General features: G+C 42.0%; 1 protein-coding gene across 1 annotated transcript in view; it reads right to left on the bottom strand.

The window, feature by feature from the left end:
- The window catches only part of znf608 (zinc finger protein 608), a gene marked incomplete at its 5' end in the record, with an annotated part of 69,864 nt that overhangs the window by 7,002 nt on the left and 48,552 nt on the right, over nt 1–14,310 (bottom strand). The window contains 5 exon segments of the mRNA XM_082554506.1: nt 703–850; nt 2,174–2,343; nt 3,654–4,131; nt 5,074–7,513; nt 12,676–12,763. Coding sequence (XP_082410632.1) covers nt 703–850; nt 2,174–2,343; nt 3,654–4,131; nt 5,074–7,513; nt 12,676–12,763 — 3,324 coding nt within the window.

Raw genomic sequence — 14,310 nt, 5'->3', positions numbered from 1 at the left:
GGAGATGCATGTGAGGTTATGGCGTAAGTTAAAGCACAGGGATTCAGAAAGGTTTGTGGTTATGGTGCATCTATGGCATAGATTTATCACAGAAGCTTAAATCTCACTTTAGGCTGTAGCCCCACACAATGATACAAATCTCTATGCTAACCAGGACAAACACACAAAATGTGTTTTCAGTGTTTAAGAGCAAACATCAGGTTGACAACAAAGCTGAAAATCAGCAAAAGGAGTCACGTTAGCAACAGCTTTTTCGGCTTTTTGGTCTGTTTCCACTTTAATGGTTTAAAATGGAGCACTGTAACAAAAAATAATTTCCCCCAGGGATCAATAAAGTATTCTGATTCTGATTCTGATTCTGATATTAGCTTCTCACCCGTTTTGTGCAATTAGAGTAGAAGTATTATTGATGTGTCCACTCCTGAAAACTTGCAACCACTCAACTAATTTTTGCCTCCCTGCACATGATGTGAAGTCATCTAATTGTAGCATGTGCAGGAATAAAATGCACGTTTGATTTTTTTATTTTGAAATCCATCAATCCTGTAGGTAACTGAAGAACTTTCTTAATGCAAGTAACACCATAACTGTAATGTGATTACTATGTTACAGAAAAATATAATGTGATTCCAGTAACATGTTATTTTGTATAGCATATCTCATTATCTAAACACTGTCTGCGTTTGTTTTGCAGATTCATACCTTGGTAGATGTCATACTGTCCTGACATCAGATTGTAGCTCATACCCAGGTGTGTGTGATGGTGTGTGTGGAGGTGTCGGGCGAATGACACATGGTTCCTCTCTCTCTCCGTCTCTCTCTCTCCCTCAGGGGATCCCTTCTCACCAGGCTACAAACACACACACACACGCACGCACATACACATACAGACATACACACACGCGCTTACACTGTGCCTTTCACTTTTCTGTCTCCATAAGATTTTAGATGTGATCACTATTTTGATCTATTACATTCACATCATGCCAAGAGAAGTTATTTTATATTGACAAAATCAAATCAAGAATTATCTTGGCTAATTTTGCCAAGCTTAAGAAAAAAATGCAAAATTGTATCTCTAGGATTTTTTCAGCAAACAGCAAAAGGTTTGTTTCTGCCTTCTGAAGTGACCCATGTAAGACAAGACATCCTGAAACAGTCATGCCTTTGTTAACAAGTTTGCATGGTGATAGTGTTTAAATACACACATATTCAGGCCTATAATAAGAAGCTAATGAGTAAAATCCAAGTTCAGGTTGGGAGATGTTATATATGAGATAAGCAGCCACCACTTACAGACTAGCCAAAATACCCTTACCAATCCTGGAAGAGCCTGTGGACCACAAACCATGATGTAGGAGGAGCATCTATAGGTTTTAGTGTCAGTCTGAAGTCGAAAAGTAAAGTCAAAAGTTGTGCATGTTTTGTTGCGTACATTGTGTTAGAAGCAACTTGATTCCTGCTTTTCTCCTGTTACCTGCAGGCTACTGTAAAACATTTTTGGTTCTTTAAGCTTTAATATATGCGCCTTAAACTTGTTAAAAAATGAGACTTCTAAGTGTGCTAATATTCAAATGATTTTATTTTTCTTTAACTGTTAAACTTCACAAAGGCTAAAACTGTCTAGGGCACATCTAAACACTCATTTAATGGAATAGAAATATAATCCATCAGACAGTTAACTTATACAGTCAACATTTTGCCGGCTTTACTTTGTGGTTTCCAGGCTGAACTTTATTAATATAATAAGTCCAGTCTTTACGAACCAAATCATTTGCGGGACACCCACATGCAGGGCTTTTAGTATATTTTTCCTCTCTCTCTCTGTTGCTTTGTCTGCAAAGGAAAAACAAAACAATAACCTGATTATAAAAATAATCCTAAAACCTTCTTTGCACATGTATGTGTTGAGGTCGTCACAATAGTTTCCTATTTAGGGGTTTATAAGGCATGTTTATGCCACGCTGATGTTATGTGATGGTCTTCATGAGTGACTGCTTTAAATGCAGAGTGGAATCAAAGCAGGCTACCATTTTTACCCCCATCTTTATCTTTCCCTGAGGTGTTTTTCCTGTCTGAGGAAGATATCAGATCTGTGTCGTGTGAAGGAAAACAAACATCAGAAGTGTGTCGCTGTGAGCTGCAGTGTGGATGTGGCAGTAAAGCCTCTCACAGCAGGTGATTTTCCGTGATACTGATGGCTCTGCTGCTGCAGCAGCTCCATGGCTGAGGATGAGGATGAGTCGCTGCTCTGCTTGCTGCTCACCGCTCCTCCTCTGCCGGGTGGTGTCACCTCCGATTCTTCCCTGCCTGCTGTCTTACCGTACAGAGGATAATGAAAACCTATGACGACAAACACAGAAACAAAGAAACAGGCACACAGTAACTTTACATATCTATAAAAAATACAAATTATATTACCAACTCCAAACCAGTACATTCATTTGCAATACTTAACATGATATATATGATATTTATACTTGCACTTATTAAACTTTATTATAAATCTAAATGAATTGCACTTTACATTTTTAAGAAATACACAACGTAGCTATGTGACACTACTAAAACTCATATATGCAAATTGATATATTTATAATTTGCCACCAAATACTCAAAACCTTTGAATTTTCTGACAGTTATTTCATGGTTCAGGCTTTAAAGAATTAACTAAGCCAAAAATAATCAAGAAAATTTCTTAATATAGTTTTGCATGTTAAGCAAACTCATCTTTTGCTGTATATGAACAAGGAGAATGAACAGACGCAATATATATGAGAGATTATGTTGTGAATTGGAATTCAGTTTCATAAATAAAGGCCTGCTGTTGCAGTTGCCTTTCATACTCCAGTATAGGGGGCAGCATTGTGTGACAATATCCTTTCAGACAAAGGACCCCCAGCCATCCTGCTGAGGCTGAGCTGTCATCAGCTGTGAATGAAGAATGAGTGACTCACCGGAGAAGCAAATTTATATATTGCTCAGTTATGTTCACTGATATTCTCAGTATTCACAAAGTGTTGGGAGATTAGACTATGTGCAGCGGAGCACTGCATAACGTATGTGATGTGTGCAAGTGTACGCACTTCAGACTGCACAGGCAAGTGAACAACCCACTTCTTTTTGTGTGAGGGGAACAAAGAAGAAATGCTTGACTGTTTTATAGTCAGCTCATCTTCCTGGTATCTTAGGATGTTAAAAAGCACAAACCTGATGCGACATGCCAGATAAACACCAGCCTCTGTAATCAGTGAAGGGTATTTTATTTGCTGAATGACAGCAGGTAAAACTCATATGATGGCTAATACTATGTAACTACGCATCTTCACTCATTTAAAAGCCTTTCAGTGATTCAGTTTCAACTAGCACATCAATTCTTGTTATTGCTTCAGCTTAAACTTCAAACTGAATGTTTCAGATGTAGCACTCTACTGTATTTTAATGTGAATACGCAAGTATAAGTGTAAACAAGAACTTTAGCTAAACTACTTAGCTGAGCCGAGACTAAATGGTGGAAACAGAGGTAAATAGCTAACAGTTCCCTAGATTAATTTTTGCATTGTTCCGCCTTTGTCTTCTGAGCTCTTATAACATATTTACCAAAATGTTGAACTACGCCCTTAACATTAACTCCGACCTTCACTCAGTCTTACCTGGGTAATTGTGGACCAGGGTTGGGGATACCCCTCTGTAGGAGCCCCCACTGCTCTCGCACATTGCCAGGTAGGGTTGATAGGAGGAGTGCTGGTACTGAATGTAGGGCTGCTGAGGGGTCATTGGAGGAGAAACTGCCGCCCGGGCACTTTGTGACTCCTCAGACAGCCCTCCCATTGGCTCCTGGCCCTGATCATCCAGCCCTTCCAGCCTGTCTGAATCCTCCGTGTCGATGGCAGGCGGGAGATCGTGCGGTGCATGGACCCTGGCTTTTTTAGCATCTGCACCCACAACTCCTCCTCTTTCTCCTCCACCTCCTCCTCCTGAAGTCATCTTGGCTCCGGCAGGCTCCATGGTAGCTCCCCATTCTTTTCCACTGTCTGATTCGCCCTCCTCAGCCTCCTCCCCATGCTGACTCTGTAGCTCTGAGTATTTGCTGTGAGCGAGGCGGTGAGCCCAGGTGGGGCCGTCTGAGGGCTAGATCGATGGGGACAAGTGTTGGTGCTACTTGCAGTGTTTCCCCTATAATTCTTTGTTAACAGTGGTGGGTGGGAGTCATTTTGGGGTTGGTTCAACTCCAGTCCACGTCTGTCCCAGTTTGTGTTTACACGGGTAGTCGAAGGGCTAAAACTAAATCCCTTTTTTTGGATTAAGTCTAAATGTTATCTCTTTGTCTCTTGGGATTTTTGGAGGAAAAGCAAAGCAAATTTATGACTTTCATTGCACATTTTCTTTTTAACAGGGGTGGAAAATTTCTTGTTGCGGCGGCCCACCGCTGCTGAATGACTATAGAGGAAACACTGAGTGAACAGAGCCATAGACAGACCATCTATCACTGGCTCTGGGTGTGATGTTGATGAAGGATGACGACGTTTCAACAGCAGGCGGCCATTCAGAAGTGGGATGTGAAGACTGTGGCGTCCCTCTCAATGACACAAATCAAGACACGCCTCACACATGATCAAGTGCAGAATTTAGGCCAAGAAAAAAAAGAACCTACCCTCCCCAACGCAGCTTTCGCTCAATTTGTACAGCCTTTGTTTGTTTTTTCTTTTTTACATCAGCATGGCTAGAGTCAGCGATTAATCGCATTGTGAGAAGACATGGGTTACAAATCTGTACAAGCTTACGGGTTAGAAAGGGGTTTTTTTTAGCTTCTTTACAGCTAAGGTGGTAATTCTCTCTCTAAACATCAAAATCGTTTGCCTCCATCAAATCAAACAATTTTGAACGAAGTAGCATGTTAAAGTAGAGCTACACCACCACAGAAGCCACATGGTCTTTTTTTATTAGCACCTATTGGTTTAGCTGTACACACTGTGTGATTAATCTCTTTGTGACACTCAACAGCAGTCATTAAAGCACACCAACAACACCATCAGCGGCGGCGGCAGGTTATAGACACAGGGAGAAACTTACACTGGAAAAGGAAACATTTGAGTCCAGATCTGTCTGACTGTTTGGGTTGTGGAGTGATGAAGAAGAGGAAGAGGAGGGTGACTTGATGTCATCACAGTCTTTCATTGAGACCTGGTGCTGGTCCACCATGCCACTGTGCACTGACTTTATGCCCAGGCTCTGTCCCCTTTCTCCCCTCTCACTCATCTCTACATAGGACAGGACAGGTTTGGGACAGCAACCTTTAGCACCGTCTGGACCTTTACCTAGCATGGGTCCACCAGCTGAACACCCAACCATATGTTTAACTTCCTCACTGTCTCTCACAGTCTGTGCCCTCTGCTTGGCACTGGATGTCTGGTCACAGCATTTGGAAGATAATAACAGTTTTTGGTCCATGTACAGTCCCCTTGAATACTGGCCATAATATAGGGACTGGGCCAAAGCTGTCTGGGTCTGACTCATAGCCAGCTGTAGCTGAGACTGAGGTGGTCCGTCACCTTTCTTGGAATCAGAGAACTCGTGGGAGGAGTTTTTATCCTCCTCTTTCATTTCTTCTTTTCTGTCTTTCCCCTTGCAGTCGTGGGCTGAGCTTTTGTGGAAAGTCATGTTGCTGCTGTTCTGCCTATCTGACTGCATGTATCCTGACAGGTAGTAGGGCTCATAACTATGGTAGTACGGGGACTGAGGGTCTTTTGATGACGGGGTGCATGCTGTGGGTGGAGTTTTACCAGAGTTACTATGGTTGCTGTTGGAGCTCACCTCGGAAGAAGTTGAGGAGCCAGACTTGGATCTGATTCCATCTGACCGACATTCGGAAGATCCCCCATCATCTGCAGCATCTGAGATGTCAGAGTAGGCGGGACTGTTATTCTTGCTGCTGCTGTCTGCTGTACCCAGGCAACTACCACTTGCATCAAGGCGTGATGAGCTACCAATAGAGGGACTGGGGGCATTGTCAGTAAAGGTGTAGACCTTGTCGGCCTCAGCACGAATACTGGCCATCCTGCTCTCTTGGCTCTCACTGAGTCCATTCATTACATCCTGCTTGCTGAGGTGTTCCTTTAGAAGGCTTCCAGAATTCTCTTTCACCCCAATTTTAGACCCAACACCATCATCCATTTTTATTCCACTGCTGTCTCCATTAGGTGTTCTCACTGCATCTTTGTTATGTTTGTCTTTAAGTCTCCGCTTTTCTTTTTTCCTGGTCTCCTTGCAGGTGACCAGCGTAGCTTTGACCAGGCTTGGCTCTACAACAATGCTTAACTTTGGCTTGATGGGTTTCAAAGGAAGATTTTTACTAGTGAGGCCTACAGCTGCCATAGGAGATGGCTGCTGTGAGTTAACAGCATCTGCTGTGCTGGATGGATATGTTGTGTTGGGTATGGCGATAAGTTTAGGGGGAGCAGGGGCTGGAGCAATTGGCCGGTTGGTCCTTGACTTGGACAGCTTCTCTACCTTCCCGTTGGCCTTCTTGCCCTTATCACAGGCATTTCCCTTTTTCTCGATCAAACCTTCAGCTTCCAGTTTGGGCATCTCGACTGAGGAGTTCCTGTCTGGGACCATGCAGTTCTCCAGAACCACAGTCATGTTAGATATGATTGGCAGATTGCTAAGGTCATCAATTAGACCATCTTTTAGCAGTGAGGTTCTTCTGGTTTTGGAGTTGGCTGTGGGGCTGTGGTCGGTACTGAGAAGAAGTCGTCTGTTTTTAGGTGACCCCACTGTGGTCACCTTATACAGAGGAGCATTTTTCTTTGAGGAGCTGTTGGTATTAGTGCTGTTGTTTGTCTCTGAGAGGTCATATGTCATGTTGCTGATGCTGTCCTCGCAGTCTGATAGCCGTTCTTCGCTCTCCCCATCCTTCATGGGTTCCAGTTCAGGCTTCCGCTGCTCCTCAACCTCCAGGTGTGCATGCGTCTGGTGGTAGCGCAGGCCATTGATGTGCTTATAGCGCTTAGTGCAGTTTGGGTGGGGGCAGTCAATGAGGATGGGTGGTGGTGGTGATGAAGCACAGCCTCCTCCTGGATCCATAAACGATGGGTCAGATTTACCCTGTGGTGTGGACGGGGCGCTTCGGGATTTTGCACGAATCCTCTTCCCATTGCCATTTTTAACGTCATCTGAGGACACCAGGCTGAGATCCAAGTCAGATGGTGGCTTGTTCTTTCGCTTCCCAGATGAGAGAGAGGCTGGTTTCACTTCCTCCACAGTGAAGAAAGAAGGAGGTGCTCGGCAGTTGCTGTTGATGAGGTTAAGACTGCCTCTTCTTCCTTTGCTGTGGATAGGTGCAGCTGTTCCGGCCACACCACCTCCGCGGCTCCTGTGCTGAGACAGACCACGGACTTTGGCAGCAGGGGTCGGCTCTACACAGGGTCGATCGGCCATGGCAATTCGCATACGCTTTCCCCGGCCACGACCACCTGGTAACTCAGGGTCACTGGAGGGTGATTCACAAAACCTAGACAGAGGAGGAAAAAAACAATGAACTAAGTAAATTCCCTTTGATCAAATAACAGTCATACTAATCAATTAATCAAAAGCCCTTGATTAACTGATCATCTTTAAGTGTGACTAACTCTACAAAAGCAGAGTTTCTGACAGTTTTGAGGTGGGTAATAACACAATTCAATCGAGAAAAGACTTCTACAGCTGATCTTAGAGCTTTGAGAACGAACAGTTATTGCCCATAAATCTGGAAACGGTTAAAAGGCCATTCCCAAACAATTTGAGGCCCATCATTCTACCATAAGAAAGATTGTTCACAAATGGAAAAACATTCCTGGGAAAGTCCCAAAGAAGGATGTTCCAGCAAATTCACCCTAAGATCTGTCACGATCCTGGGTCTTATGACCCAGTGTTTTGAGTTTTAGTTCATTTTGATGTTTATAGTATGTTTAAGCTCATTAGGTCTCCTATGTTCATTTGCTTATTAGTTCCCCCTTGTGTTTCCAACCCATGTTAAGTCTCCCCTGCTCTTCATGTGTTTCATGTCTGTGTCTTACGTTGTCAAGTTCTGGTTGTCATGTCTGCGTCTCATTATGTTTCCTATTTTATTTTGAAGAGATCTTGTGTTTTTATTTTATGGTTTATGTTTTGAGTCCTTTGTTGTACTGTTTCTTGTTTCCCTAGGTCTCAGTTATGGTTATCATAGGTTTAGTTCTTTGGCTTTGTAATATGGCTTCCCTGTGTTCCATGTTGTGTCTACTGTGACGTTTTTGTACCATGTTTCAGGTTCCTACTGTATGTTCTGTCTCCCCAGTTGCTGTTAAGTTTACATGTCTAGAGTTCAGTCAGTGTGTTTCCTGTTTTACTTTGGAGGTCCGTGTCTCATGTCAGTGTTTCTAGTTTTGCTTCCCTTGTCTCGTCCAGCCTGATTACTCCCAGCTGTGCTCTCCTTCTGTGTCTTGTTCCCTCGTTATCCCTCTGTGTATTTGAGCCCTGTGTTTCTCTTTGTTAGTGTCATAGTCTCCCTCGTGGCCTGTGTGTCAGTTTATCCATGCCCCAGTTTAGTTTTGTTATATTTTTGTGCCATTCTGCAATAAAGCAGCTTTTTGAGTTTTATTCCTGCGTGGTGAGTTTTGCGTTTGGGTCCTTCTCTTGCCTGCACACAGCCGAAACATGACAAGATCAGACAATGTAATACTGCCAAAAGACAAGAGCTACTTCTACAGGTCTCTGTTAATCAAGGTGTTATATTGGTCAACTCAAAGTCCAGACTGTGACAAGTCTGCAATGCTCTGAACTTTAAGACCTCAATTAACAGAAGCCACGATGTAAAAAAGAGTGGGACAAAATTTTTGACAGTCATGTGAAAGACTGATAAAAGGACTTCTGGTTGACTTGTCCCAAAGTTCAAATCATTTGACTGGAGTAATCCTGGGCATGTTAAGTACAACAAAAAAATATAGTGTCAAGTAATAAATCAGATAAGACATGTGAGAGGACAGTTGTGCACTTCCAAAAACAACCCAAACTGATGCCACAAAATACATAAAAATAATTAAACTCATTCTGCTCTGCGAAAGCAGCCTTTGTGTGAGTTAGAGAGGGAAGGTTATCCAGAAGGTAACTCTTTAAGTTCTGAATAATAGAAAAACAGAAATAGGAGAATGAGCAACTTAAAAAGTAACTGTGGAAAGTGCAATTTGGGTTAGTTAAGTTAGTAAGAAACTCTTTCAACATTGTACTTCCAAACAGTTTGCTTTGATTTTACTCTTCCACACAAGGAAATATGCTTCGAAAGTGAGAAAAGAAATTGCTTAAAGATGACGGCTGTGCTGTGATTTTGGCTCCAATAACATGTAAAATAATGAGACACAACAGAAGGTTTCTTACTTTTGTCTCTCTCGTACTGTGCTTACTAATGAGGATGAAGAGGGGTTGTCCTCTGATTGTTGGTGTTTTCCATCTAATACTGTAGGGTCTTTACCCTACAACACTGACTTGAGGTGACTGTTGCTGTAAACTATGAACTGAATGCTATTCAGGACAGCCCTAGTGTTGTTGTATTTGTAGAATATATATTCCATTATTTATTGTTGAGGTCATGACATCTTCCTTAAATCCTGAGCTGAAAACAAGATTCTCTTTTTCATGTCCATGCTTTTGTTCCTGAAAGGTTTTCATTTTTTATACCAAGAACAGCTTGTTCATATCATTACCCAAACTGAACTCCAGAATCAGACAGAGACCCCATGAGATAACATATTACCATTCAAGGCTCATCTGAACCAATTTACCCAGTCGTCAGGCATAAAAATCGACTTTTTTCTGTACAAAGCCTGCTCCTCTTTTGATAACATAAAAAAATCCTGTACAATCCACAGTTATCTCTGTATTTGATATGGAGACATTTTGTATTCACTTGCCGTCCCTTCTACTTTGAAGTCTTTTGATGCTGTTTACCTTGGTGCCTAGCATCTTAACACTGGAGATGCTTTTCCACACTCGGATATTGTTATTCATATCAAAAACCTGTCTGCTGTGATGAGAAAAATGCCTCACTTTATGTTTATCCGCAGTGTAAAGCATGGCTTTAGACGCCGGACTCTGAACCTTGCATCGGAGCTGGCCTTCTAATGCATTAATTATGACACGTTATCACAGGACTGATTTGTGTTAAATACCCAGTGAATAAATTCTGACCTTGGAAAAAGAGTTTTGGGTATTAATCACCTTATTAATGGAACGGACTGCAGAGCACGTTGAGACTAGACTTTCTCGTCTCCCTCTGTGATTTTAAAACGATGATATCTCACATTTTCTGTGATGTTTGTAATTGCTTTTTTCTCCATCAGTGTGTCCCTGAATGTCACAGAAGCAGCCGGAACATGCAACTGAAATTTTATGTATTTTCCTTTGACATTTCAAGGATATCTCTTCTATTTAAAACGTGTTTTTTAATCAACTGAGTGATGATGCTTTCCGACCACTCAACTTTTTAATAATCTGAAACTTATTTTTGATATTTCATCCAATTTTAGTTAAATCTTTCAGCTGCGTTTTCACTCAAAAATGGATGAATCAATCATAGAAGAGGAAGGGTTTTATTCCATTGAATTATATAACAAAACCCAGATTTGGTCACCATTGACAGACGTCCACACTGATGAGAACCCGAATGAATTTGGTGCCCGTTTTCTGAGATTAAGCAGTAATTGCCATGACAACAATCGTTTACATACAGGGTTGATAATTGAGAGGTTTCATCGGAGCGAGGAGGGACTGTCACATTTTCCACTCAACAATTACAAAAACCACTCATCGTTTATGAAACAGTTGAGATGTAGAGTGGAGAGCGTTTTTGTTAAAGCTCATCACAACAGCTGACAGCCCCAAAGCCAATTGAGCCCTTTTATCATTTTAGCAACATTAAAGCACTTTGAAGAAATAGGTGCTCTTTCCAGTTAATCAAATAAACAATCAGCAGCAAATAAAAGCCAATAACAATAAAATGATGAAACAAAACGCGGTGGATCAAACAGGGAAATAAACCAGGCAGCAGTATGCCCTTAAGTGTGTTTACAGTGGGAATATGAATTGCTTGGGGCCTGATTTCAACAGTAAATGTCTGAGAGCTTATAAGAGAAACACACTGCGAAGCTCACAACCCAGCTTAGCAAACCAAATTGATGTTTTGAAAACCGAAATTCATACTAAACGACTGCTATAACCTTCAGCGCAGAGAAAAAAAACTGCTGCAAAAACCTCCTGGTGACTGTATTAAGCACCACATTAGCAGGCAAGGCTCTCTATTTAATCTTTAATAATACCTTTCTTTTTTGTCTAAATGAAAGTGAAAGACAGATCAAAATGAGCTTCCACCTAAAGACCTGACTTCTAGTTTTGAAATGTTAATGAAAATTATTTCACCACAGATGCCATCCTTGAGTAAGGAACCATCTTTTAGAAACTTAAAGTAAAGAAGGTCCAACACATTTTTCATTGATTAGTTTTTTCTTTGTCTGTCTGTCTTTTTTTGGCCTAGACTACTGAAACTTTTCTCTGGAAAAATCAATTCATTGCCATTGCAAACAACCCACACAATGCACTGTGGCGTGGGACCAGTACCAAACTGAAGTATAAAATTTAATGTGATATAAGTCCTGGAAAGGAGAATGGCCTGACATGATTTATAGCGGTCAGCAGCTCCAACCAAACCTCCCACTTGATTTGTCTGAGCTCCACTAGTCTTGTGTGTTTCAGTGTGAGTAAAGTTTGTCTTACATATTAGAGGAAGACTCGGCACCAGAGCATATGAACTTTGACAGGGGGACATCAACTCACTTTGCTATTTCATTAAAACACTCCCACACACAGCAAATAGATACACATGACTACTATCATTACTGTTGTTATGGATAAATAAGCTACTTGAAAGCATATCACAAACAAACGCACACAGTATGCTCATACAGAAATGTATCCACAGACACAAAGTGCAAAATATCTCTCTTAGACTGCAAAGTGTAGAAAGCAGGAGATACATTTTCTCACAGACACAGTTAGTGTCTGTGAGTGCAGAATATTCTCAACATGTTTCCATTTGTTTTGCAATTGTTAAGTGATATGATGCTTCAGAGCTAGCCTCACAAGCTGACGAATCTCTTCTTAGCTCCGAAGCAATGAGAGGGGTGCATCTCAAAATCTCTTGCCTAGGACCATCTGCTCCAAAGTCAGCGTCCTCCTCAGTCATGCTGGTTAGCGCTGTCGCTGCAAAAACACTAAGCTGTTAACTGAATAACTTGAGCTGCAGCAACTGCTTTTCTACTGTAATTGAGCACTCAATGCACTTTATGCAACAGGCCTAATTCACCCAAGCACTTTTTTTCCACACTTATGTGCGTTCTATCTAACATTCACACACATTCGCACTCCAGAGAGCAACTTGGTGTTCAGTATCTTGCCCAGAAGCGCTTTGGCATGCAGAGTGGAGCAGCCAGGCATTAAACCACCAACCTTCCAGCCTGCTCTACCTCCTGAGCAACAGTCACCCCATAACGTAGATCAGCAGAATTTTGCTGAAGGAGCACAGTGACCTTTTCGGCTGGGCCTGGACCCCAAAAGCCTGTCTACAGTGCTGGATAGAGGCAAGAAAAGAAAGTAAATAGTAAATGTTACCTTGGAGGAGCCCAGTCGTGTTTGGTGCAGTCTAACAGAGTTCCCACGTAGGTTCTCTTCCTCCACGTCACATTCACCACCAGCACACCTGTCAGCCGCAGAGGAAAGGGACGGCAGTCAGCATTGGATTCACTGACAAGCCTATATATCAGAGTTTGGCATAGAGTTCAGAACACAAACCCCCCCCACTCAGCATCCTAGATAAAAATAATTGTTTGGCCCAAAAGTGTCTCACATCTGCAGTTTTCTTTGGACCACATTTGGCTTTGATTGACTGCACTGGCTCAGGGAGAGACTTGTTGCCTCGACTCAGCCACAGTTACACTTTACACGTGCCAGATGTTCGGTCTGTTGTGACACACCACGATTGTCACAACCCATATTACTACGTTATGCTCGCCTCATTACTGTTGGCCCACACAACAAGTGCTGTAACTAAGTTGTACTTGCCAAAACGAGTCCAGATCAAGCCCAGATGTGACTGGAACGAAGGCTTTAATTTACAAGGGTGTTCAGCTACAACGCTGTTCTGAAATATACACACTCACATGCACACATTTAGAGGAAATAAGATCTCAAAAGTGATTTTTATACAGATATTTGACATATCAAACAGTGACACAGGTGTGTTGAAAGATCTGCTGAAGTGATTTTACAGCATATCAACTGTGTCTGAAAGAAGCGTTCACCTTTTTTCACCCTTTTCCAGGCCCTCTGTGGAGCCACGGAAATTCTCATTTTTCTGTTCTGGCTTTTATCTAAAGACGAACGTGTAATGAATGATGAAACAATAAAATGGAGCAGACCGCATTTTAGAGGAGAGAAAAATCGCTGCGATGAGCAGACATCTGAGAACAGCAGCAGTTAATAGTGTGGAAATAAAAAGCCGTGGCAACCTGAAGGACGGAGTTCAGGCTTTTAAGAATTGTTTTCAAAGTGCTTCACGTTGTTTTGCTACAGCCTGTGAAATCACTCGGTCTGATATTACTCAGGAACATCCTCGGAGGAAAAATACAGTCTTACATTCCTGTCAGGTTTTTGTATGGAAGAAATATTTAGTCTTCAAGGTTTAAACTCTAATCTGAAGACGCTTTAGCCATCTGAAATAAATGCCTCTCTCTTCTCTCTCGCTCCCAGACTGACATTTGAAAACCATTAACCTCCGTTTTGTGATGCGCCAGCGGCAACGCCAGGCAAATCAAATTTTGGACGCATTACAGCTTTAAAACGAGGCTTGACTACAACACACGACTCCCCACTCTTCAATTATGTCTGATAGCCGCCACCTTCACAGAACACTCTCACAGATAAATGAGAGGCAGGAAACGCAGCCAAGAAGGTGGATGTGATCAGGCGGAGGCCCTAAAATCTCCAGTTAAAATCTCCACTTAATGAACTGGACGGATTTCATTAGTCAAGAACTTAACCCTCATAATTTCCACTTTAAATACTCCAACAAGGCTTTGATCAAATGTATTTTCTACTTTGTTCAGCCAGGTCCTGTCTCATTTTCATGCCAAACTGGAAAAGGAATGTTTAGGAATGCAGGAACGTTTAAAAACACGAGAAGGTCTGACGTGTAAAATGAAACAGATTAGTGTTATCGACCACATTAACTCGTTGGTAATAAAAGTC

This window comes from Aulonocara stuartgranti, assembly GCF_965226115.1.
Source record: "Aulonocara stuartgranti genome assembly, chromosome: 12".
NCBI lineage: Eukaryota > Metazoa > Chordata > Actinopteri > Cichliformes > Cichlidae > Aulonocara > Aulonocara stuartgranti.
Note: the sequence above shows the minus strand (reverse complement) of the source record. Positions and strands in the feature narration are given on the sequence as shown.